Genomic DNA, 25279 nt, shown 5'->3' with positions numbered 1-25279 from the left:
CCGAAAGGTACAAGTGGGCCGCATGAGAGAGCCACATGTGTGATGTAATGACGACGTTAAGTTCCGGACCAAGTGGAAACGGTCGTCAAAATAATCTTGACCCCACGTCTGGAGACCTGAAAGATTCGGCTTAGGGAAACACCATCTGTTGTAGAGGAAATGCATCTCGACCTCAAGCCTGTGCGCAGCCGTCGCAAATCGTACCCATCACGCTGATGTCCGGAGCATGCACCTGCCATAGGCGCCGGATGCGGGGTTGGCAGAAGGATAAAGACCAGAAAATGCCGCATTGCTGTGACAGCTCCCTTCAGCGCGTAGGGCGGGATGTCATAATTGACAAGCAGCAGCGATCCGAGTTCGTTCTAACTGCCTGACTTTGGAATAGTTACCTTCATGAGGTGAGCATCTGCCGGCGCGTGGTGTGAGATTCGACGCGTGAGAAAATCGCATGAAGTAAAAGGGAAATTGCGCGAGTAGAACTCAGTATCCTCTTTTGCGACTTGGAACAGACCGTGGATTCCAGCACAACGATGGCCACTCCTGACATCTATGGAGTTGAAATAAAGGTTGTCTTGGATTCAGTATCGTCCCTGCCTCGAGTTCATGGCGCGTTCACATGCCAGTGCGGAATTTTTGCACACCAGTTCTGACACCCACGAACGCGAACATCGCACGCTTTTGACAACATCAGTGGAGGGAGCAACATCAGCCGAGCGCTGTACGCTGATCATTGTACATAATTGCAGCAATACCGTCTGGAAATAGTCGTTGATTATGATACCCAATGCCAAGCTCTGATCACTGAGCTGTCATGGTCAGCGAAACACATTGCGAAGCTCGCTGACATTTCGCACAGCTTTTGCAGTTTATCAGAGCTCTACATCGAAGCCAGTTTGACTCCAGACAAGACAGATAATAGACTGGAAACCACACCGGTAGTCCTGGACTCGCGCTCGGTGCGTCTTGTCGCGGTGGCGTCCATGGTCGATCACGTCCCTGCCCCTTGCAGATCGCGTGTCCTTCAGCCCTCTACAACACGCTCTCTTCCTCTCTTCTCGTCCATGGACCTGAGTGCTCAGAATAAGGCTTCCATTACTGGCCGGCAAAATACATACTGTTGCCATCCGCATCAACGGCTGTAAACTGAGATCCGCCAAACTGGGGTGAAGGTGTGCTATTTGGCAATGCTGCAACAAACGACACGCTACAGCCAGGGCTGACGCCATGATGGCGCTCACAATACCGTTTGGCAAGCAACAGTCGTATGTTTAACCGTCCCCCCGGGTTCAGTATACGGACACGGGGTCTTATGTGGCCCTGCAACGCTTCAACAAAGTAAAGAAAGAATACACCCTTTGCGTCAGCACCAACCTGAACGCACGATTTGAAGAATGGCTCAAGTGGTTCTGATGTTCTCCCGTATGGCATGGAGATGTTGGCTGTCAGCGGTTTCCGATCTCAGTGGTAATCGAAGATCATGTGTCCTCTCATCTCCAGGTTGGCCACAAGCATGCTGGACGGTTTCTTTGTGCTCGATCTGGTAAGCTGAAATGGACACAATATCAGCCTCGAAAGGAAGTTTCCTGTAACCAGGGCCAACAGTTAACACCTGTAGCCGCTGCTCGACCAACGAAGCGCCATGGCGGATTCCCAGATCCCCAAGATTATGGCCCCTTATGCTTCGCGAATCCAGAATGGTGAACCCTAACAGTAGTAAGCTCGTCGGCAGTCCGGCCATGAAGCAGGTTACGCCACCGCTCTCGGTTCCTCCGCTGAGGTCGCCATTGTTGCGCCGGGCCGCGGAGAAGTATCGTCTCTTTTGGGGTGATCTAAGAGGTGTGTCGAGCAGCGAGCACGTCTACATGGCCTTTGGCCACCCCTTATTGTCGCACGCTGCTCCTTATCAAAGGGTTGCTGCTTGGCTCACAAGATCTAGTTTTGGTTAGACCTGTAACGATCGTGCCTTCAAACAAAAGCTCTTGTCACCGGCTTATAACCCTGTCTCAGCCTGAGACCTTTTGACCACTGAATCTGCGAAACTTGACCCGACTTTTACTTTTGCACCGTAGGTCAGCAGTGTCACACCATACACACCATGCAATTCGAGCCGCGTCCACTGCCATATCAATACGGCCAGCTCTCCGAAGCTGCCTCGTACAGCCCGAACAACCACAACATATCTATCTCCCTCCAGTATGACTTGATCAGGCTCCATCAGGAGAAGAACATCCTGTCGAAGGGACTCGCAGATTGTGTCACGTACCTGAAAGCACTTCGCGAAAAGCAAGCCAAGAATGGACGTCAACTCAACATGGAGCCTCCTGTTCCACAGAAGAAGAGGAAGAAGCTGCAACAGACCAATCGCCATCTGGACAGCGAGATCAGGAACCGAGAGAGGAACGAGTGGGTCTTCCTTAACAATCTGCAGGCTTGCGAGACCAACATTTTCCTTGCCAACATGAAGGCGTACCACTTGGCCAACGCATCAATCCACGCATCGGAGTCCACATACACGCCGACGCTCTGCTCTTACTCTGGATCAGAGACCACAGAGCTTACCTGGGACGGCTGGACTGACGAGGCTGTAGTCTCGCCATTCCAGCAGAAGGGCAGTAACCCTTTTGTGGATGACCTCGCCTCGGATGCGTGTGCAGAAGATCATAGGCGCGATTCCGCCATTCTGAAAGATGCCAAATGCCCTACTCCACTCTCTCGAGATGCAGTGGAGTTGTCAAACGCGCTTCCTGTACTGCCAAACACAGCACAATCGCAGTTCCGGCGGTCGTAGATCCTCAGTCCTGCAGCAGCTGTCTTAGAATCTACCTACTCCTCTGTCGTCGAACAGAACGATTGCTCTAAGTCGAAGTTGAAACGGCTCAGCATGTCAAGCTCAACAGGCACCAATTGCATGAAGCTTCTGCAGAAACGACGCTTCAGCGCTGCAAAGATGATTTCAATGGTACAACGCGACCCCGCAACCAAGCCTGCAGAAGGATGCAGCAGTGCAGATGAGCAGGCAATAGACCAACTCGCTCCAACGGAAGGCATAGGCTGGGATAGCTCCCCGGACTATCACCATATATTGGCACAACGGCAGTTCAGTAGCACGACCTCTTTCATCTAGTGTCTTGGGCGGGTGTTTGCAAAGCAAGTTTCCATTGGTCGCTTTCAGTTCGGCAGTCGTAGCATTGCACATGCCAGTCAGGCTCTGGTAGCATTTTCCTCTTTACAAAGTCACAGAAAACGGAGTCAAGAACAAAAACATGATGTATGTGTATAGGGAGATGCTTGTTCATAGCAGCCCAGCAATGTATCAATAGCAATCTAGTGCAACGAGAGTCCCTTTGTACTGCTTGTGTGGTGTCACCTGCGTCCTACGCCTAGAGCCGCAGGGGCCAGGGTCTTGTACGGCTCGGCTGGCAGCTGCCAGCCCCACCATGCATCATGGCGTCCTGACAGACAGCACGTTCGAGAAGGCACCATCTCTCCCATCAACGCGTTTGTTCAACATCAACACGCCTGCTAGAGTTCAACACTCTAAGCCTCTCACGTGCCTTTTTCACAAACCTCCTTTGTCCATCAACATACGAAGTTTCGCGCAGCTGCAGCACCCAGTGCACGTTGAATTGCATCTCCGGCCTCCACAGGACCCCAGCAGCGGCTGCAGCCCCGAAGCCAAACCTCGCATAGCGTTAAGCACGCACACCTGTTAAGCGCGACTTAAATACCCGTCAACAAACCCCTCCTTGGGCCTGTGCAACCTCAATTGCTCTCTAGAGTCGATACGTCTGTCAACATGACGGATGTCGGCAATAGTCCAGAGGCCGACGGTAGCCTGCTAAGAGAGCGACCATCAGCTAAGCCGCTGCACATGCCCGACTCTGAGTCCGCCAAGGAAAAAGTCCTTGAACTGAACGAGCAGGAAGATAGCAAGAATGAGCGAGAGAAGAAGACTTACGGCCGGACACCAGATGGCACAGGTAAGTATCGACCTTGACAGGGCATGTCGAAAACTGGAGCCAGACATCGCTCTACATTGTCTTCACATGTCAGGACTGATGGCTGATATATATAGTCTTCATTGTGCCGCACACCCACGACATGGTGTCGCAACTGCTCTCGCCCTCGCAACCAAAGAACTTATCCGACCTAGCAGTCCTCGCTGTGCTCGCAAGTTTGATCTCAACCCTCTATCTACTGCCCAAAAGCGCCCGCATACCAGTCTTCGCCGTAATCTTCCTGTTCTGGCGCGCCGCCTACAATGCAGGGATTGGCTGGCTTCTCGATGCCCAGTCCAAACACAACCGCCTCGTCCTCTGGGCGAAGAACTCGCACATCTTTGAGAACCCTGACACCGGCAAGAACCCACACCCAACGATCTACAAATTTCTCAAGAGGGAAATGGAGACCAAGATCCCAAAGGACTACAAGTTCGAGGAGGCTCCACTTGAGTACAACACGTGGCTTGTCTTCAGGCGCGTTGTAGATCTGATCCTGATGTGTGACTTCGTATCGTACTGTCTCTTCGCCATTGCGTGTCTCCACCGCCCGGAGGAGAGCTGGCTACTGTTTACACTGCGATGGACAACGGGCATCGTCCTGTTCATCTTCAACTTGTTTGTCAAGCTGGACGCTCACCGAGTGGTGAAAGACTATGCATGGTACTGGGGAGACTTCTTCTACCTCATCGATCAGCGCCTGACGTTCGACGGAGTCTTCGAAGCAGCGCCGCACCCGATGTACTCGATTGGGTACGCCAAACATACTTCTCAGACTGGAGTAAACTTGCGCTAAACGTGAGCTTCTAGGTACGCCGGTTTTTACGGCATTGCTCTCATGATGGCAAGTTACAAGGTGCTTTTGATATCCATCGTTGCGCATGCAGCGCAATTCGCCTTCTTGATCAGGGTTGAAGAGCCGCACATTCAAAAAATCTACAACCCAGCACCACCTCGCCGAACGCGCCACAATTCCGGAAACATTACCCAAAAGCACCATCCCACATCAAGCCAGTCCGACATCGACGCGGGAGCACTCATTGATCATGTCAACCAACCTGCCCCAATGCATACAATCGTCGGTCCACAGAACACGGACTTCCATCGCGCCATCGACGTCACGGTAGTACTCATCCCTTTCTACATGTTCTGTTTAGCAACACTGACACCAAATACTCGCCTGGTGCGCACCTTCTTCTTCATCAACGCGTTCGTCTGGCGCTTGTGGTATGTCTTGGGTCTAGGCTACATTCTCGACCGTCAGTCCAAGAAAAAAAACTGGACCCGACACTTCATCAAGTATGGCGATACCAAAGAAGAAGCCTGGCGTCAGTGGAAGTGTCTGTAAGTTGCTCAATCCCATGTTCATTAGCCTGTCTTTAAACGCATTGAGAAGCCGTCCAGCAATTCCCCATCTCTCAAGTCTCAAGCTTTACGCAAGGACAGCTTACTAATGACATCGCGAACATCAGGTACCATCTCAGTATGACCATGTGCCATGCTAGCTTCCTCGCTGCGGCTTGGAAGATGTACACTCTTCCTCCCGACTGGTTCTACGACCTCACGGTGTTCAGACTCGTTCTCGGCATTGGTATGGTCGCTCTCCACCTGTGGACAGCTGCCAGTATCTACGATTCCCTCGGCGAGTTTGGATGGTTCTGTGGCGACTTCTTTTTCGACCCTCCGCCGAAGAACCTGACTTACTCGGGCATCTACCGTTTCCTCAACAGTCCTGAGCGCGTTCTTGGTATGGCTGGTATCTGGGGCGTTGCTGTGATCACTTGGACTGCACCGATCTTCTACCTTGCGACGACAGCCCAGGTCTTGAACTTGGCATTCCTACACTTCGTCGAGCGACCTCACATGACCAAGGTATGTGATGCTACATAGTTTAGATGAGAACATGAGACTGACTAGCCACTCTAGCTGTACGGTCAAAAGCTCCGCCAGACATCTGGTGTCAGCAAGACCCTTCGCCAAGCTCTCCCCAGTCCGGTCCGAAACTGGCAATCAGCTGCTGACGAATACATCAACTCTACCGTCGAGTTCATCGAAGAGGTTTTGGAGAGTGCGAAGCCTAAACTTGCGGCTGGTGTTGGTACATTTGTCAAGGATACAACCGCTTTATTCAAGTCGTACCCGGCACGCATCTCGATCACACGCATCTCACCGGACCTCGCTGGCTACGATCCTAAGCAGTATAAGCTTGAAGTACAAGGCACGCTCTCCGCACCTGCTGTTGAGTACCAGAAGAATGGCGGACGTGAAGGTGAACTGGCGAGGACACCTGCTACCCGCACAAGCGAGTTCAAGACATTGGCACTTGAGTATGGCGCACCGATCAAGGTTCGATGGCAAGCTCCCCTGAACCACAGCAAGAAGGACTGGATCGGTCTCTACATGGTAGCCGACAATCAGTCTCGAGAAGTTACACAGCTCAGCTCCAATGGCCGCTGGATCGCAACCAATACTGGTGTATACGATTCCATCCGCGCAGAAGAAGGCATCCTAGTGTCAGACAAGCTTGTACCAGCTTCATCTGACAACGAGGATGACTTCGATCACTACACTGGCGAGGTCGAATTCCGTGGGGATAAGCTCTGGTGGACAACCGGTGTATTCGAGTTCCGGTACCACCACAATGGCAAGCACAACGTCATGGCGCTGTCCCAAGCCTTCGAGATTCGCATTCCCAGGTTCGACGAGGGAGATGTTGAGGTTGACTCGCACGGTACCGTACACCGCGCTGTTGAGCAGACTCTCCTCTTAGTCATCCAGAATTGCTTTGATTGCGACCCGGAGATTGCACCCGACACGCCAGAAGAGTCTTTTGGCAGCTTGGTCGAGAGAGACGGCAAGTTTGCTAAGAGAGTCGTGTTCGCGGTACATCAGATGTTTGGTATCGAATTCGCGCCCGAGGTTGTTCAAGCTGACGGCAACGTGCGGAACTTGGCATGGCGCATCTGCAATGCGAAGAAAGTCTTGGCGCCTTACAGCATGACCGCAAGCCACGGCAGGAACACACCGGACGGTACAAAGTATTAGTGCGCCTTTGATCTTCCGCTCGACACGACCGTCGACAAAGTCAGACAGCACAAGGGATCAGATGTACGCCTCTCATTATCGTTGGGTGCGGCAGCGCCTATCAATGTACATCTGACGGGAATCGAGGACATGGAGGCAGGATTTCTTGTCGATATTTTGCAACTGGAGATGGCTAGAAAAGTATAATTTTACAGGTGGAGTTGGGGGTGATGCGTACATGATAAAATGAACCAGAAAATGAAGATCAGAAAATGAAAATCAGAAAATGAAAATGAAAATCAGACACAAGAAGGGGTATTTTGATGCTGAGAGATGTGATAGTGGTATACATGTGAAGCTGATCAACGATAGGCACGCTCGCTCGGTTTTGCCTCCTTCAGTTGTGTGCGCCTGAGGGGGCCCGTATGCGGATCCAAACCCATCAAACCCCTCTCGTGTCTTTCTCGTGAGAGGCTCGAAGTGGTAAGGAGACCCTGCATGTGATCAGATGCGGAGATGGGTCGAAGGTTATCTTATCTGATCCAATGCGCAATGAGTCGTGAGCGCGCAATGGCCAATTGGCAGTGATTACCTCGGCCTGGACTGGTGATGCACCTGAGCGGCGGCAGCATCTTCTGGAACCGAGACAGCGCCTCTTCAGCTGGCAGCACGCCCCTCTCCCTTGACACTCGTATTCAGCGCACTCTCTGTGCCATATAGCAACCGTGCCGCTTAACTTGTCTTCCTCTACTACTACCACCATCGCCACAGCGATCGCCACGGAGGTCCGCAAGCGGAGCCGCACGACTGACGTGCTCCCACCACCACGCGACATCATAGACTGTGCGACATCGCACACTCTACACACAATTTGAGTCTTCCCAACGCACAGCACAATGGGCAAAGGCTCCAGCAAGACGAGCACGAAGGTGCTGCCGCTCATCCCTCTCGCGCCCCCTCTCGCCGTCCTCCCCGGCACGACCGTCAAGATCCCCATCACGAACCGCTCCGACGTCGCCGCCATCCTCGCCAAGATCTACAGCATCAGCCCGACCGCGAAGCCCAATGCCGCCATCACAGTCGCCTGCGTGCCTCTCAACTCGAATTCAGTAAGCCCTATTGACGGCAGGTTATTGGTCGAGGGCACCGGGGGCGACGATAAGACGGTCTACGAAAGCGACCCGGTGCAGGCGAGCAAGAAGGATGTCTTTGGATACGGATGCGTTGCCAAGGTCACCGGCGTACAGGGACGCCGACAGGGCGACCTGAGCCTCGTCGTCGAGGGACTCGAGCGCGTGCGCGTGGTTGAGGTTGTGCAGGAGCGGCCGTACTTTGAGGGCGACCTGGCTGCGGTGGACGAGTACATGGACGTCGCCGACCCAGAGCTGGAGCAGAGCTTCGATCGCCTCAAGCAGCTCTCTCGCGAGCTGCTCGCCCTTGTGCGCCTCTCCGCCATCCTGCCGCGCATGCCCACCGTCACACTGTCGCCGATCGTTGCACGGAGGCTCGAGCTATACATTGCTCGCAAGGACCTGTCAGAGGCAGGGTCGCTGGCTGACTTTATGGCGAACATTGTCGACTGCAGACACGAGGAGAAGCTGCGCGTACTGGCGGCTGTCGATGCCAGGGAGCGCGTCGACAGGGTCATCGAGATTCTCCAGCGCCAGATCACCAACATCCAGGGCAGCACACGCATCACAGTCACCGCCACACAAGCCCCCAGCGGCAGCTTCGACATCGATCAACTGCGGCGGATACAACAGCAGGCCCTGATCAAGCGGGCCAAGATGGGCGGCGGCATGCCAGCAGGCTTCCCACCGGGTTTCCCTGGCGGTGGCCAGCAGCAGGGCGAGGAGGAGGTAAATGAGATGGACGAGCTCAAGAAGAGACTACAAGATGCGCAGCTATCGCCTGAGGCTGACAAGGTCGCACAGCGGGAACTGCAGCGTCTGCAGAAGATGAACCCGGCGCAGGCCGAGTACCAGGTCTGCAGGAATTACCTCGAGAATCTGGCCGAGATCCCGTGGACAAAGATGACGGTCGACCAGCTTGACGCAGGAACACTAGCAAAGGCAAGGAAGCAGCTCGATGACGACCACTATGGTCTCGACAAGATCAAGAAGAGGCTGTTGGAGTACTTGGCTGTGCTCAAGTTGAAGGAGCAAGCCAACCGCAGCATCGATGACCAGATCCGCGCCCTTACTGAGGGCCCCACAGCAGACGGTGAGAAGCACGAGCATGCCGACGACACACAGCTACAGCCCGTTAAGGAGCACTCTGAGGAAGAGAAGCGACTGCTGGAGAAGAAGCGCATGGTCGACAAGTCACCCATCCTCCTGCTTGTTGGTCCCCCCGGAGTCGGCAAGACATCACTCGCCAAGTCAGTCGCCACTGCACTTGGTCGCAAGTTCCATCGCATCTCGCTGGGCGGAGTTCGTGATGAAGCAGAGATTCGCGGTCACCGCAGGACTTACGTCGCTGCTATGCCCGGTCTTGTCGTTGGTGGACTGAAGAAGGTCGGCGTCGCGAATCCCGTCTTCCTCCTTGACGAGATCGATAAGCTGGCTGGTGCAAACCACAATGGCGACCCCAGCGCCGCCATGCTCGAAGTCCTCGATCCGGAGCAAAACCACACCTTCACAGATCACTACGTCAACATCCCCATCGACCTCTCAAAGGTACTCTTCATCGCCACCGCAAACTCGCTCGACACCATTCCACCTCCACTCCTCGACCGCATGGAGACTATCCAGCTGTCTGGTTATACAACGCTCGAGAAGCGCCACATCGCCTCCCGCCATCTCATCCCCAAGCAAATCACCACCAACGGCCTGCGCCAAACCGACCTCTCGATCCCCACCGACGTACTCGACAAGATCATCACAGCATACACCCGCGAATCCGGCGTCCGCAACCTCGAGCGCGAAATCGGCTCCGTGTGCCGCAGCAAAGCCGTGGAGTACGCTACCTGCGCCGACACCGACACCCTCGCGACCTACTCCCCCGTCGTGACCCTCGCAGACCTCGATGCCACCCTCGGCATCGAGAAATTCGCCGAAGAACTCACAGAACAACACTCCCGCCCCGGCGTCATCACCGGCCTCGTCGCCTACTCCTCCGGTGGCCAGGGCTCGATCCTGTTCATCGAGATCGCCGATATGCCTGGCAGTGGCCGCGTTCAATTGACCGGCAAACTAGGCGACGTGTTGAAGGAGAGCGTCGAGGTAGCACTTACTTGGGTGAAAGCGCATGCCTTCGAGCTTGGGCTTGTGGACCAGGGCGTCGATATCATGAAGAGCAGGAGTATCCACGTACACTGCCCGTCCGGCGCTATACCTAAAGACGGCCCCAGTGCGGGACTGGCGCATACTGTCGCGCTTATCTCGCTGTTTAGTGGAAAGCCGGTGCCGCCTACGCTTGCGATGACTGGTGAGGTGTCGTTAAGAGGGAGGGTTTTACCGGTTGGTGGGATTAAGGAGAAGCTTATTGGAGCTATGAGGGCGGGCGTTGAGCGCGTTCTGCTGCCGGAGGGGAATAGGAAGGATGCTAGGGATTTGCCTGAGGAGGTCAAGGAGGGGCTGAGGATTGACTTTGTCGGGCATATTTGGGAGGCGCTTGGGCTTGTGTGGCCGGAGAGGTGGGAGGGTGCTGTCGGGGTTAGTGAGAGTAGGCTGTAAGGTACGTGGTAGATGACTTGACGGCGTTTGTGCTGTTTGATTGGATTGTATTTAGCGTTTAGCATCATTATCGTTACTGGTATTTGGATCTACCCTCATGAACTACATCACATTTTCTCCATCATCACATGTGTGTCTATCTATACGAGCCCTACGGAACATATAAATCCACTTCGCTCAGAGCTGTTCTCCCCAAACGTACAGCCTCTTTTCCATCTGGCCCAAAAGACATTGGCTTTCTGAACATGTTTTCTTTCTCCGGCTCCCAGAAAGCCCGTTACATCAACCCCGTGTCTGTCTCCTCTGCTTCCTTTTAGCATTCATACTGAAAACATGTTGTCTGTCTGCCCTTCAAATCGTTCAAAAATCACGCACTACCTCGAAATGAGCTCTTTCCAACTTTGCATCCTGCAAAACGACGCCAGAACACACGTATCTTTTTCCAGTCTCGCTGCTGCTTCAAAGGAGCTCGCAAGTGCTATAGGAGTTCTAGTGGGCAGAGGTGTTTGTACCACTTCGCCCGATGTATTCTCTTTCCTCTATCCTGTCTCTTTGGTGGGGGTTCGGAAATTGTTTCTAAAAGAGTACGATGTTCTTCCCCACCCAAAACCGCGATATTATGCAGTCATGTTGGCTCCTGTTCGGCCTTGTATAACTCAGCATAAAATCTTCCGTTGCCGGCACTTCTCGTTCTTCTTCAGCACGCTGTCCCTCTCACCAAAATCACAATGCAGGGGCTGTGCATGTTCTTTGTTGCGGCATGACTCGGTCCGTACGAGGCCTGATTGCTGTTGCTCGGACTGTTCTGGACTTGCATGTTTCAGAACAAGTATATATCGTCTTCTCCTAGCTGGATAGCAACTCAGCGCAGCATTCCATCGTATCCTACCAGCGGCCCCAAGCCGCCACAGCTTCAGATCTATCGTCGTCTGCTGGTTGTGCGCAGAGTACATGTCGGGAATTCCAGCGCGTGCCTCAAAGTAAACTAGCAAGAATAGATTGGAATCATCTGCTGATTCGAGAGAAACGTAAGACGAACTGACGTGGCGGTCTAGCAATAGACTGTGGCTATATATCTCTGTCCAAGGGGCTGTTCTCTCTCTCTATCTATTGCACGTTTTCACGCAGCTCCAGAACAAAAGTCGATGTTTGTCCGCCAAAAACGTTCATGCTCCGTCCACGTGTCGGTTACCTCCTCTATCTCCTGGAGTATCTTGTTATCGCATGTTTAGGTCAGCCCTTCACCTCCGAAGATACTGTCCCACTCGTTCGTGTTTCCCTCGGCCTTTCTGCCCAGAAATTCGATTGCAATAGTTGGTTGTACCTTGTGACGAAATCCTGCCTTAAGGATCCAAACGTGGACTACGAGTGCGATGGAAATATGCGTACAAAGAGTCCGTGTGTCTGCTGAATGTTACGGGTACTATGTATCATCAGCTTTCAAGAATTTCCTTCTTTCCGTGTCACGTCTCCTTCATCACTTCGCGGACTTATGGATACTGGAAACTCGGGATAAGACTTGTACTTTCACATTGAAGAATGCTGTGCCAATCACTCCGGTTTCCGCCCACAAACAACGTACATCCACAGGAAGTTCCTCCCGCCCTCGAACGCTTCGTAATATCTCTTCGCATCCTTGAGTGCCTCCTCGACATCCTTCGCGTATTCTGGCCCAGCATTCTCTCCTGCCTTCCTGATAGCAACCGGAATAAGATCCCTCATGAATGTCTCCAAATAATTCGCCATCTCCTTCTCTTCTCTGGTCAACCCCTCCCACCTACTGTAGGGCACCATGTATCGCCTTATCCTGATGTCAGTGAGACCAGCCTCAGCAAAAAGTGAAGGGATCTTGGATCCACAGTATATATCCACGTCTTTCAGTGCGAGAAGCTTGCCGAAGATCGTGTCCCAAAGCCATGCCGAGGGGTGTTGGTATGCGTCTGTGGGGTGGGAGGAGTTTGCAATCTCAGGGATGGTGATAGAATGGGGGCGGAGGTGTTCGAGGGAAGAGACATGCGCGGGTACATGATGGACTGCGTTGGAGAAGTCGTGCATCTCGACCCAACCCTGAAAGGTGTCAGTCGTTCGCCAGTTGAAGTCTAATAGCCTGGACAGTAAGACGACTTACACCAGGTCTTGTAAGCGAGACACAGCGCTCGACATAGGCTTTCCAGTTCGACATGCCCAGCACGAGCAAGCGTGAGAAGACGAGATCGAAGAAATCATTCTCGAAACTTTCATCAGCAATGTCCATGATGTTTCTCTGAACGTAGTCAATGTTCGGTAGCTTTTGCCTGACTTGTGGGACAGGAGATAGGTCGACGCCGAAAACATGTGCGTCGGGGAATGTGGAGGCCATCTCATGGGTGACTGCGCCCGTGCCGCACCCGATGTCAAGAGTCTTATGTACGGCGTCTTTGCTAAGAGGGGCGTGGAAGACTTTATTGCCCATTATTTGCCGTAGAAGCCTGTGCTGAAGTTCTAGTCTTTGGTGTTCGATGTTGCTGGTGTTGTTAGTGAATGGTTCTTTCGTTCAAGGTAGACGAGAAGATAAACTATGTGCAACGTCAACATGGGGTATCAACTCACTCGTTCGGCAGGACGTATGCAGCATCAGTGTTGTGGAAAGTCCTCTCATCTTCCTCTTCTGATAACTCAAATTTGTCTACCTTGACGACCGGAACCTTACCGATCTTGGAGGAAGAAGAAGGCGCAGGAAGCACCGTGTCTGTGATAGTGATGGTACTCATGTTGAAGACTTTGTTGCTTGAAAGGATGTGAATGATCTTGCAATAGCATCCATGATTTTGAGACAGCTATATATGTGCTTCGAGTCCATACTTCGGTCCGTCTGAAAAGTGCGCTGCATCTGCGGAGGCAATTGGTGCAGTGACCTTCGATGGTCCAGCTGAAGCCTGCAACTAATGAGCATCGCGCGCACGCCGAAGTGGAAACTGGCCAATCATGGCCTTCCGCTTAGCAGGTTTCTGGGGCTAGCTAAGCCACGCAGCCAGCCAGCCAGCCAGCCAGCCTCGTAAACGATGCATGAGTTTTTCGCCAGACAATAAAGTGGACTTGCCGATGAAGATGCGGTTTGCAGATAAAGGGTACGCGTGTGACTTCGAGTCTAAGTGAGCTAGGCTCGGCTCTTCCTGGACACGGACGCCTCCACCAACCTCGATTCGGCAATGAAAACTACCGATCCATTTATAGCTTCGCGTATACCAGAGGCTCCGCTACTAAACTATGAACAGGTACCGAACGTGTGTTGAAAATACAGATGTGGGTCGAAGTCGTCGACCCCTACTCCCGGGGTTGCCTATGGTAGACCGTGTCGAGCAAGTCTGATGGTCTGCTATCTATTCAGTCGCTCGGTGGAAAAGCGACTCTCCCAGACCTGAGAGAAATGCGACCCATGGACACGCCTGTTCGATCCTGCAGAACGGTCCATGGGTTTGAGTTCGATGGCATCCGTCTCCTGTGCTGAAACGGAATCCAGGAAGACCGTGCGAATCTTAAAACGGCGGCGGACGCGACAGTCTATGATATACCCTGCTGCTCATGTGAAGATTCCGAATTCAGCCATCTCTTCGTACAGGGCAATTCTTTGGGACTGAACCTGTTCCTTGATTGCTGCATACCAGCCGTTCAGGCCAGGATCTTGCAGCTGCAACGTTTGCAGACTCTCTGATACCATATGCAATGGGAAAGCAGCTGACATAGAACCATAGAGGCTCATCCCCTTTTGTAGAAGGTACGGTATCCCCTGGCAGATCGCCATGCAGAGATTCGATACGTTTGTACGGCGTTTGAGCTCCACGGCACAAGTGAAGCCTTCGCTTCCAGATAAGCGAGACTCCAGCTTCGATAGCTGTAGCATGCAAACGATGCGGAAGGCCCAACAGTGAGTTAAAGAATTCGCGTGCGATACGTCCGCAAAGTCGAAGCATGGGTTGGGTAGAAGTTGTGCGTCGGTGGGCAAGTCCAAGTGGCTTGGATCAATCGGTCGATAGAGCATGCCCTTGCATACAAAGCTATCTTCCCAGTCTTGAAGTGTGCTGAGAACCTCCAGGAAGCCAGTTCGAACGGTTTGCAGATCGGCTTGCTCATCCTCCATCGCTTCGAGCAGAGGCGGGATAGCCGTGACATGCCCAAGTAGCACTTGCATGCGAGACGCAGGGTACACGGAGAATGGTATGACTCGCCATCGTTCGTTCATCAGAAACGTCGTCTTGCGCCTGAGGATCGCATCAAGGACCTGGGCACGTGAGTGAACGCAAAGCAGGACATATCCAGAATAGGCTGCTTACTACGAGCGGTCGGACTCCAACAAACATGAGGTGGGCAACACCATCTTTGAAAGCACATGGGCTACGGCCCTGCATCATCGCCGCTACTCCTCGTAGATGAGTCTTATAGCCATCGTTGCTTGTCGGCACCAGAACCTAGTTCAATGTCAACACGCATATCAACCCACTGAAATGTAGAACATCAGTGTACCTCTGAAAGCGCCAGGCACATGCCGGCAATCGCAACAGTGGGTCCGACTGAGTCCGTGGGTCTATCTAACACAGCTCGAATACCTTGAAGAGCATGACCGTACGTGTCGAGGTACTCTTGTCGTCTGCTCGTACCGGTCACCAGCATAGACATGGTGAGAGCACGGACTGCCGGTGAAACGATACACTCGAAATCTTCATGGTCCTGGCTGACATGAGGCAAAGCTTGAACCCAGCCGCCACAGATCCTGGATTTTGAGGGTTCAACGTGCGAGAGAAATGGTATTTCATCCTTCGGAATGTAATGCTGAACCAGTAAAGCTACACATTCATCGTATGTAGGCTGTTGGAGGTTACTTGACGCTGAGTCCACCGCATCAGACAACAGACTTGACTTTGGTCGCGGCCGAGCCTCGCATTGTCCCGAGCTGGCCGTTTTCTTTCCTGGGCGAGGGCGACGGGAAGTAGGCTTGTGATGGAAAACCACCAGGTCCTGGAGGTAGCCACGACACACACGGCCCGTTAGCCGGCATTGGCTGCAAGCTGGTTTCAACCCATCGCACTGAGATGAGTTAGAGGCGTGTCGTTTTAGCAAGGCAAGTGCTAGAGGATACACCAATCTTGTGTTGTCTACACGTGTGACACACGTCACGCTTCTTTCCTCTCATCGAAGAGCTAACGCTTCATCTTTTCGGTGTGGTCCAGAGATGGTGGCACGCTGATCAGCAGATTCGTACAAGAGTTGTGTCGCGTCCGAAGTCATCGCGCAAGGTTTCGAAGAAAGGCGCAATGAACGCAGCCTCGGCCTGGCGCCCTTCATCGCGCTTTCGCAGGCTAACCGAGCCGGCGCCTGTGGGGTGGAGGAGACTACCAACTCCGTTTTAGCGCGAATTAAAAGTGGGACCGAATATCGCGTGAACGTTACAACGCAAGCAAGACCCAACGCATCGCGAAACAACACACCTTTGTACGAGAGCTACCATAATGCGCGTTATGGACCAAAAATTCTGGTACTGCTTCGAAGGGTCGACTATTACAAAAGACCGGACAACAGCAAAGACTGAGAGCTCATCCAAGGTACAACCCAGAGGCAACCCAAGCCGGCATACATCTGAGCTTTGTAATACTTGAACCCAACCAGACTCCCGGCCACAGTAACCGTCCACAAAGTTACTTTACCCCAGAAGCTCTTAGGGCCGCCGTTCTTACCCCACTTGTAGTTGAGGTTGCTGTACACCGCCGAGGTCAGTCGCATTCTGGGCAACAATACAGATGGAGTCTTCTACGCTTCTACTCGACATACCGATGAGGAAGAGTGACCCTATATCATAACCACATGTGGGCTTGATTATAAATTATCCCTTTGCCAGCTCTGGAGAAGCAGGTATAGCCGCGGTGGACTTTGAGATGAGACCTTTGCCAACAAGGAAATGCTTGGGGGTCGTGACGAGGTTAATGATAGCCGCGGTATAGTACAAGGTGGAAGGCGTGGAAACCATATTATAGGCGATTGAATTCGGCGGTTGGGAGAGTTGGTAGCTGAGAGGTGAGAGGTGGTGAAGTATCGCAACTCAGATGGGATATCAATAAATTGAGTAGACGGTGAGTAAGCATACGCCAGCGGAATATCATTGATAGCCTTGTAGCGTCTTGTGTCTTGCCTAATCAATGCCTCCAGGCAGGATAGATCCGCACTTTGCGCAACGGGGTCTCAGTTAGCCGCCGAAATGAACCAGTGCAGCTATGTTAGCGCGTGGCTTTGGATGATTAGGACCTCGTAATTGAACTCTCTAACGATGAGAATTCTATGGCTGCGTCGCACACAAAGTCTCGTGACGTTGCCGATCTGAACTTCTCCGTCAAATCGAGAAAGTCCACTTTACAGAGAGACATCTCATCTCAATCTTCTGAGCAGTATGGCTTCTACTACGAGGAGTACAATCAGCATCACGAACTTCACAACAGCTACGACAATCATCACGATCAATGGCATCAACTTCCTCACAGACCCCGTGTTCTGTCCGCCCTCGAAGCACGACAACTTAGAGGTTTTGGAAAAGCTCCCTGACGGCAGCAAATCTCAGATGAACGGTATTCCACCTCTACCTCACTTGACTTCGGTTGAGGGCCCAGCATTGCAGCTTCACGATCGGCCTCCGATCGATGCCATCCTCCTGAGTTACGAGGACTACATCGACAACCTTGATCCGGAAGACCGCAAGTTCATAGATGGTCGCAAGATCTTTGCGGCTCCAGGCGGCACAAAGAATCTAGCGCCTCGACCCGGTGTCATTGCTCTCAAACCTTGGGAGACTCTGGAGGCAGTCTTTGGAGGCACAAAGTTCAAGATCACTGGCACGTCTTGTCAGCACATCCCGGGTGGTGAGGTCACTGGCATCGTCCCCAGTTTTGAGTCCGCTATTTGGGTTATTGGTGACACTGTCTACTGGTCGAGATCGGGAAGAAGCGGCACATCCAGGTCGCTCAGGTCCATCTTGGAAACGCCCAAGCGCCTTTGCCTTCAGGATCGATTCAGATCACTATGGATGGCAAGTCTGCATTTGATTTGGTACGAAGTATTGGGTTAATGTGATGGTTCCTATTCATTATGAATCTTGGAAGCACTTCACTGAGTTAGGTCCTGTTCTGCCCAGACTGTCAAAGAAGAGAGTTTCGACCACCGAACAAGATGGTTAACACCGGGTGTTGCAAAGTTAGTAGCGGAGTTTTGAGGCTATTCTCTTCAGCTTTCTTGTAAAGTAGACATCCAACCGTAGAACTCAACGAAAGCCTTTGCACATGTTTCTTTAAATTCTCTCGATCACCATGTCAAAAATAGCATCAACAATGCAAGGTCTTGACTGAGCCTGGCCTATCCAGATTCTCTGACCCAAGAAATTCCCACTATCCACTCGTCGTCGATCAACTTGGCGGTGCAAACTGCCTGATCAGGCCTAGTTCTGCCCCACTTTGGTCGAAAGCACTGTCTGTGATTGGACGTCTTCTGTGGCACTAATAAATGTACTCGCGCTGCCGATGTTGACAATCATCTCCACGATAGCGAAGACCTTGGTGATTTCAAAGCATTTGTTAGCATTGCGCTGAATTATAAAGCTGTATAGTACCTCGGGTAACACGTTTCATGGCTTTGTAAATCTATTTAATCGTGGAGAACCGCCCAACTAGACACTTAAAAGCACAGCGCGTTTTGCACACCAAATCAACTTTAACGACAAACATCCACATATTCCCGAGATTTAAGTTCGATCAAGATGGCTCAATCCTTTCGCCAACTCCTCGGCGTCCCACCCTCCACCGCCTCCCCCACCGACTCCGCTCTCCTTATTATCGACGCCCAAAATGAGTACGCCTCCGGTCATCTGAAAGTCACCAACGCTGAAGCCAGCGGCAAGGTCATCGCATCACTCTTGGAGAAGTACCGCGCCGCCAACGGCAAGGTCGTTCACATCCTCCACAAGACACCTGACGGCGCTCCAATCTTCACCCCTAGCACTCCTTTGTCTGAGGAGTTCGATGCTTTGAAGGCCAAGGATGACGAAGAGCTGATCTGGAAGGGCCACCCAGGATCATTCGCTGAGACGAACCTTGATGAGGTGCTGAAGGGCTGGGGGATCAAGAAGGTCGTGCTGACGGGCTATATGGCGCATGTCTGTGTTAGCACCACGGCAAGGCAGGCGAGTCAGAGGGGGTATGATGTGCTTGTGGTCGAGGACGGTATTGGCGATCGCGACATCCCGGGGGTGAAGGGAGAGGAACTTACGAGGGTGACGTTGGCGGAACTGGGAGACGTTTTCGCTACGGTTGTGAAGAGTGAGGAGGTCAAGTAGACACGAATCGGATGGATACAGTATATCTACCTAAGACGTATGCATCTGGTAGTAGTTCTCCCTGATGTCCTCCACGATCTTCCTGACCGCGTCTGCGTCTAGCTTTGGCTTACGATCCGGTGTGTACAGGCCATTGACTTCTTGCTCGATGTCTGTGAGCTGCGTGTAAACGAAGCCGCCGATAAGACCTGGATTTGCAATGCCGGTCATCATCTTCTCGATTCTTTTCAACAGATCTTTGGAATCGGTCGCGGTTGTGTAGCCCCAATCACGCTGGCTGTCTGATCCAGCAGCGTCTCTCGCGATGTTGATACCACCGAACTCCGTGCAAATCACAGGCGCGTCCTCTTTGTGACTTGATCCTGGTGTGTTACCAATAGCTGATAGGAACATAGGTCGGTTCGCTTTGGGACCAAGGATGCCTTCTATGCTGGCACATGTCTTCGTCAGAGCATCGCCATCAGAGTAATCGTGGAAAGTGGTAAGATCAGTCTGCACATGCTCCCAACCACAATTGTCGTTGATCGGCCTTGTTGGGTCGAGGACCTTGGTCGCGTAGTATAGACTCTTGATGTGATCTCGGTGCGTCTGGTTGTTGGCCAAATCGGTGTAAGCCCAGCTTTCGTTGACTGGTGTCCATGCTACCACACTAGGGTGGTTGATGTCTCGAAGAACAGCTTCGCGCCACTCTTGATCAAAGCGTTCGACGTACTCAGCGCTGAAAGCGTACGCATTCGCCATCTCGCCCCAGATGAGGAAGCCAAGGCGATCCGCCCAATAGTGGAAGATGGGGTCTTCAACCTTTTGGTGCTTTCGGCAGCCATTGAAACCCATCTTCTGCGCTAGCTTTATGTCCGCCTTTAGAGCTTCGGATGAAGGCGGTGTCATGAAAGTGTCAAGCCAATAGCCCTGGTCGAGGAAGAGCGCCTGGAAGTGTGGTTTGTTGTTGATCCGGAACAAGCCGTCATCCCAAGACAACGAGCGCATCCCCGTAGTTGTGTGTATTGTGTCGACAAGCGCTGATGTACCATCGTACAGGCGAATAACGATGTCGTACAGAGTAGGGTCGTCTGGAGACCAGAGAACAACACCGTCCCGCACATCGTCAAACGATTCGAAGAGTGACTCGCCCAGTTGAGCCTTGGATTCTTCAGACAGCACCATGTCCGCATCCAAAGAGATAAGGTTGGATTCTCGGGGCAACTCGATCTTCTCTGTTTTGCTCACATGACTGCCCTTAAGGCTGACCTCAAGCTCCACGCTGTACTTGTGACCGGCTGGTCTCCCGAGGATCTTGACATTGGCATGTAGCCTCCCTGACTCGATATCGTTGCTCCTAAATACTGTTCCGTGGCTACTATCACCAATGCGCACGAACGGAACGACCTCAAGCCAGACATTCTGCCAGATGCCTCCACTAGGCGTGTAGAAGATGCTCTCGGGCTGTGCACCCCAATACTGTTTACCTCTTGGTTGCGTCAAGTCATAGGCCGAGTCGTAAACCCGTAATGTGAGTCGCTGCGTGGACTCCTTTGCGAATGCATCCGTGATGTCAATATCGAAAGGTACGTGTCCACCGCAGTGGCCACCGACGAAGTGCCCGCCAACCCAAACCTTGGCCTCGTAGTCAACGGCGCCAAATCTGACAAGTACACGGTGACCATTCTGCTTGTTCTGCGCGTTTCGCGGGTCGGTGATTTTCCTTTCGTACCAGAACACCTCATGGACACCCTTGTCTTCGATGCCAGATGCAGGGCACTGGAACACGTAAGGGACTTGGATGTCACGATTTTTGTGCGTTGTAAATTCGCCTCTTTTATGCTGATTACCCTGAATCAGCTCCTGAGTACCTGCAGCAATCTTGGCTGTAATGCTTTGGGCATCGTTGGCGGCTTTCGAGTCGGGGTGGTCGGAGCTGGAGTTCACAACAACCTCAGCCGGGAGGCCTTCAATGTGCCAGCCTTGCACCAAACCAGCATCGTCGTCATCAAACAAGAATGACCATGGTCCATTCAACGACTGCCAGTTGAGCTCATCGCGAACAAAGTCTGGCCGGGGATAGTCGCTCATGGTTGCTGGTACCCGGAGTGTGCGAACGAATGGCAATGATTGAGAATCTTGCACAGTGGTGCCGATGCTGTCGCAGAGATGCAGTGGGACGATATGTTGATCCTTTAAAACTGTGATGCACGTGATATTCCTCTGGGATGCTGGAAAGGTGGAGGTGTGGGGGAGAACACTGGGTCAGAAACGCGCTAAACTGGCGCCAGTCGCATCCCCTTCGCCGTCACGTCACCCAGCCACGGCCATCAACACTCTCAACCCTTGGAAGGTTTAGGGACCTAGATTGTAAGTTTTCGCAGACTACCTCGCTACTTTTGTTTCGTTGAACCACGTGCATAATCAGACACTCGCATCATTGCCCACCTTGATGCTCTTCTCTGAAGACCGACAGATTACGCAGTATAATCAGACTTAATGAATCCGCCGTCAATGTCCCAGATCGTCTTAGTCACGAACTAGCCGTCGTCACTCAGAAAGTAGCAAATCGCGCTGATAATCTCTTCTGGCTCCGCCAGCCGACGGAACAGCTGAGGTAGCATCTCCCCACTTGAGATGAATTTACTCCCATCGGGTTGGATGAAGGGTTTTGCAAGCATTTCGGTGCGGATCCCTCTAAATGAAAACGTTAGCGCAGACGTTTAGAGATGATACAGACACCTACGGATTAATCGCGTTCACACGAATGCCCTTTGACGCGGCCCCAAATGCGGCAACCTTGATAAGACCCATGAGGCCATGTTTAGAGGCTATGTACGCGCCTTGTCCGAAAGACGCATATTTACTGGTGACACTACCAACGTTGACGATGGTACCTCACTCAGACACTACTTTGAGCTGTTCCCGGAGAAGATGGAACATGCCCGTCATGTTGACATCGACAACGTCCCGCCAGTGCTCTAGGGCTAGGTCCGTGAGCAGAGCAATGTAACGTTGTTCCTTCCTGGACGGGGCAGATAACAGCATACTACCGACATGCAACGGCGGGGATGACTCGAGGAGGCTCACCAGATAAATTGGCACAGCAGTCAATCCGACCAAATCGCTTCACCGTCTCCCAGATCCATGCCTCCACCTGCTCGAGCTTGGTGATATCGCAAATAAAATTCAGGACGCGATCCTCGCAATTTGGAATCTCAGGAATTTCTGCTCGGGCTTTTGCAATGTTTGCAGCTGAGGAACTGGATATCAGTACGAAGGCCCCCCTTGCAAGCACGTACTTTGCAGTGGCCAAACCGACGCCCCGGCTTGCACCAGCAACGGTGACGACCTTTTCTTTGAACGTTCGAGGATGCTCCGTGGCGTTGGTATCAGATGTGCTGATAAGACTCTCAGTAAGCGTTGTTCTGGTACGTTTGGAGAATCGCAAGGCTGAGGACGCAGTGGTTAAATATGCGACGGCCTTTTCTTTGACAATCGCAGGCTTGGCCCTTTAAAACAGACCCTGTCCAACTAGGCATACTCGACCGCAGACGAAGATATCGGAAGGAAGAGGCTGCAGCTTCTTCTCACGTCCGTTGGACCAGCAGAATTAGCGCGCGAATTTTGTAGGTAACATCAGCATCCATCGTTTACTCACGCAACTTTTTCTTCAAATCCTTCGAATTTTGCAGGCTTGTAAAGCTAGACAAGGCGCGCACAACAGTACTAATATTGCAGGCTGTTATAATGTCCTGATGCTACGAGCTGCATTCAATTGTTGTATGGGGCTGTTGTTACACACGACCAGGCTCCCCATATACTGGTCGTTGCCGCCACATCACCTTACACCAGCCACGGCCTGTTACACGATCGGCACTATTCGTGCGTCTTGTTACAGAGCGGACAGTCAGACAAAAGGCTGGCTCTGTGCTAAGCCTTTCTAACTCCACCCTCCTTCATCTTAGTTGCCAGGACCACGTTCCTCGGCAATACACTCGGTACTCCAGGATCAAGACGTGCTCATCTGCACCTGTCCCGCCTGTGCGACACAGACCGCGCTACCGTCCGATCGCACATAATGGCCAGTAGGTATATTGCAAGGCTGCTTGGCATTACAGCCGAATCGTCTTGTTCATCCATAAGCATCTTTGTACCCCTTGTGTGGATAATTTGATTCGTACTTACACAGCTCAATGTTAGCAAGGAGGTTACGAACATCCGAAGCACCCTCGCCTTTATTACCGGATGACTGTTGGGTGAGTACCAAAGGGCTCCTCGGCCTCTGAGTGATAGGCTTGGAAGTCATCATATTGCGTATGGTCTTGTCCTGGAACTTTTCGTTTGCGGATCTTGTAATGCCCACGGCATGAAGAGTCTCTACATTCAGTCATATACTCGAAGATACATCTCCAAGTACTTCAACCCGTAGTGATCATAGGTTCTTTGCTGGGTCTCATCTTCGACTCAAGGCCACCTTGAAGCCTAATAGGAAGGCACGATCGTCAGTACACCAGGCCTCAGCTTGAAGAGATCTCTTTGACTTGGCAGCTTCAGAAACAGTAACGGGTGTACAGCTTAGCGTCGGGATCGGCATGCGTTCAGGGTCTCCAGAAGATTAGTATTGGACGTGATGTGAATACATAAGCTGATAGGGACAAGCTGCGAGCGCTGATTGCTCAGAAGAGGCTGAGGGTCTCCAGCTCTTATCAAAACATGAGGTCTGGATTGCCGCGACTTCGTTTTTGGTTGCACGAGGGATTCTGTCCAATGTAAACCGAACAATAGTAAATTCTGAGCGTGCCAGTCGAGATACGAGGATCCAACACCAAGACAAGCGATACAAGTGCGACTTTACAGAGTGTGATGAATTTGTCGCCCAGAAGAAGAGTTTAGAGCGACACAAAGAGAAGAAGCACGGAACTGATGTCGCTCGTGCAGACACCTGCAACCTTGCACAAGCAGATCATCCCCAGAGTCTTACGGGGCTAAAGAACCTCTCGGGAATATAGTTTACTTCACACGACTGGCCAGAGGCGACCCTTTTGCATCATGCGTATACTTTGATCGGATCGGGTACCTTCAAGACCATACAAAGGACTACCCTTCGCCCAGGCCCAGTATGGAGATCAGAACGTATACCGAACGGTTTGAGTGCTTGGGTGGACGTGTTGGAAAGCGTCACGCTCGAGTTTACACCCTTCACAGTGAGTACCTTGGATGATTCTGGTTCTGCAGGGGAATCTAGAAACTTGAAGATCTTTTCGCACGATTTCCTCTGTTTCGCGACACGCCCTCAGGATCTTTTTGTTGTTTCATCTTCTTTGATTCTCAGGTCTTTGTTGTATTCCGCAACTCCAAGTCAGCTCAGCGCCCGCACTTTGTTGCTTGAGACTACTGACTTCGAGGCTACTACACTGGTTGAGGCTCTCGCCAGTACGAGAGCCTTCGCACATTACGGGGTATACCACTGCGGCGTTTTGGCGTACGTCTCTGGCAGATAAGCAGCGTTTCGGCACACACATCTGTGGCAGATGATTGGGATATATACAATAAAAAAGCCACCAAAAAGCCCAAGTTCTTCATGGCAAAATTGAATGTCTTCTGTATGTGCATCACGTGCTACTAATCTTTAAGTGAACCTCGACTTCGGATTGTTCATGCTAGAAAGGCTATACGAAATGTGATGCGTAGACAAAGCTGGACTTAAACATCGTGAAGATCTACTCTCCGCACACAAACCAAACAAAATACTACAGAGCCTTTGATGCAGTTCACCTTGAAAACCGTGATTGGTGTAAAATGTAAGGGCATACGGCCTTGACTGGAGCTACTCTAGTACAAGCTGGGATAGCTCATGTACGGCTATCTATATATATATATATAACTCAGCCCAGCCTAGACAGCCAATTCAGCGCAGTCCTCCTTTTCTTAACATACTCCGACATAAGAAGCTAAGACCGTTGAGAACAGCTGACCCTCAATCCAAACATCGAAGCTGTCACGAGAAAGACGAGTTAAAAGACACTACTTCGCCCAAACTATGCATTCGAGCCTCTCTTGTGGTCTATCCAGCCAGAGAGAATACTTCATCTCCGACATGGCACGATCCAAGGTTGCTGCGATCTTACGGCCAGCGTAGCGGAGTAAGTTACTTACATATACTGGTAGAATGACATTTCTGTCAGTCTTCCTGTAATGTGCTGAAGGCCTCCAGGATGATGTTGTAGCTGCCGAAACGTCTACCAGAGTGT

At 52.1% G+C, this 25279-nt stretch overlaps 11 protein-coding genes across 11 annotated transcripts; 5 read left to right on the top strand and 6 right to left on the bottom strand.

The window, feature by feature from the left end:
- Positions 1-1311: 1311 nt before the first annotated feature.
- On the bottom strand, positions 1312-1917 carry BU25DRAFT_226214 (uncharacterized protein). Its single transcript, XM_033701370.1, has one exon. It carries the CDS (start codon positions 1736-1738, stop codon positions 1397-1399), a length of 342 nt encoding a protein of 113 aa, XP_033565410.1. The 5' UTR covers positions 1739-1917; the 3' UTR covers positions 1312-1396.
- On the top strand, positions 1918-2952 carry BU25DRAFT_226215 (uncharacterized protein). The gene has a single exon (XM_033701371.1). The coding sequence runs from the start codon at positions 2096-2098 to the stop codon at positions 2786-2788; it is 693 nt and encodes a 230-aa protein (XP_033565409.1). The 5' UTR covers positions 1918-2095; the 3' UTR covers positions 2789-2952.
- Positions 2953-3453: 501 nt separating this feature from the next.
- BU25DRAFT_361223 (phosphatidylethanolamine N-methyltransferase) lies at positions 3454-7325 on the top strand. Its single transcript, XM_033703688.1, has 5 exons — positions 3454-3980; positions 4076-4751; positions 4809-5342; positions 5471-5870; positions 5925-7325. Exons 1-5 carry the CDS (start codon positions 3797-3799, stop codon positions 7041-7043), a joined length of 2913 nt encoding a protein of 970 aa, XP_033565408.1. The 5' UTR covers positions 3454-3796; the 3' UTR covers positions 7044-7325.
- Positions 7326-7597: 272 nt separating this feature from the next.
- On the top strand, positions 7598-10809 carry BU25DRAFT_407747 (ATP-dependent protease-like protein La). The gene has a single exon (XM_033705628.1). It carries the CDS (start codon positions 7919-7921, stop codon positions 10697-10699), a length of 2781 nt encoding a protein of 926 aa, XP_033565407.1. The 5' UTR covers positions 7598-7918; the 3' UTR covers positions 10700-10809.
- Positions 10810-12212: 1403 nt separating this feature from the next.
- On the bottom strand, positions 12213-13481 carry BU25DRAFT_407746 (S-adenosyl-L-methionine-dependent methyltransferase). Its single transcript, XM_033705627.1, has 3 exons — positions 13289-13481; positions 12828-13203; positions 12213-12766 (listed from the first exon to the last, which is right to left on the bottom strand). The coding sequence occupies exons 1-3, from the start codon at positions 13447-13449 to the stop codon at positions 12251-12253; spliced, it is 1053 nt and encodes a 350-aa protein (XP_033565406.1). The 5' UTR covers positions 13450-13481; the 3' UTR covers positions 12213-12250.
- Positions 13482-14258: 777 nt separating this feature from the next.
- BU25DRAFT_428936 (uncharacterized protein) lies at positions 14259-15352 on the bottom strand (the record flags this gene model as incomplete). Its single annotated transcript, XM_033708529.1, has 3 exons — positions 14259-14957; positions 15010-15078; positions 15200-15352. 3 exons carry the CDS (start codon positions 15350-15352, stop codon positions 14259-14261), a joined length of 921 nt encoding a protein of 306 aa, XP_033565405.1.
- Positions 15353-16156: 804 nt separating this feature from the next.
- On the bottom strand, positions 16157-16933 carry BU25DRAFT_407743 (uncharacterized protein). The gene has a single exon (XM_033705626.1). The coding sequence runs from the start codon at positions 16451-16453 to the stop codon at positions 16232-16234; it is 222 nt and encodes a 73-aa protein (XP_033565404.1). The 5' UTR covers positions 16454-16933; the 3' UTR covers positions 16157-16231.
- A 72-nt stretch (positions 16934-17005) lies between these two features.
- BU25DRAFT_428935 (uncharacterized protein) lies at positions 17006-17791 on the top strand (the record flags this gene model as incomplete). The annotated part of the gene is made up of 3 exons (XM_033708528.1): positions 17006-17025; positions 17135-17624; positions 17654-17791. 3 exons carry the CDS (start codon positions 17006-17008, stop codon positions 17789-17791), a joined length of 648 nt encoding a protein of 215 aa, XP_033565403.1.
- A 620-nt stretch (positions 17792-18411) lies between these two features.
- Positions 18412-19046, top strand: BU25DRAFT_386207 (Isochorismatase hydrolase; the record flags this gene model as incomplete). The annotated part of the gene is made up of 1 exon (XM_033704391.1): positions 18412-19046. Exon 1 carries the CDS (start codon positions 18471-18473, stop codon positions 19044-19046), a length of 576 nt encoding a protein of 191 aa, XP_033565402.1. The 5' UTR covers positions 18412-18470.
- Positions 19047-19059: 13 nt separating this feature from the next.
- BU25DRAFT_386203 (glycoside hydrolase family 2 protein) lies at positions 19060-21245 on the bottom strand. The gene has a single exon (XM_033704390.1). It carries the CDS (start codon positions 21114-21116, stop codon positions 19077-19079), a length of 2040 nt encoding a protein of 679 aa, XP_033565401.1. The 5' UTR covers positions 21117-21245; the 3' UTR covers positions 19060-19076.
- Positions 21246-21354: 109 nt separating this feature from the next.
- On the bottom strand, positions 21355-22567 carry BU25DRAFT_437737 (NAD(P)-binding protein; the record flags this gene model as incomplete). Its single annotated transcript, XM_033709020.1, has 5 exons — positions 21355-21722; positions 21772-21891; positions 21928-22012; positions 22116-22426; positions 22551-22567. The coding sequence occupies 5 exons, from the start codon at positions 22565-22567 to the stop codon at positions 21566-21568; spliced, it is 690 nt and encodes a 229-aa protein (XP_033565400.1). The 3' UTR covers positions 21355-21565.
- Positions 22568-25279: the final 2712 nt, after the last annotated feature.

Source organism: Macroventuria anomochaeta (assembly GCF_010093625.1).
Source record: "Macroventuria anomochaeta strain CBS 525.71 unplaced genomic scaffold BU25scaffold_5, whole genome shotgun sequence".
Classification (NCBI taxonomy): domain Eukaryota; kingdom Fungi; phylum Ascomycota; class Dothideomycetes; order Pleosporales; family Didymellaceae; genus Macroventuria; species Macroventuria anomochaeta.
The sequence above is the reverse complement of the archived record's forward strand: the minus strand, read 5'-3'. Positions and strand labels throughout refer to the sequence as shown.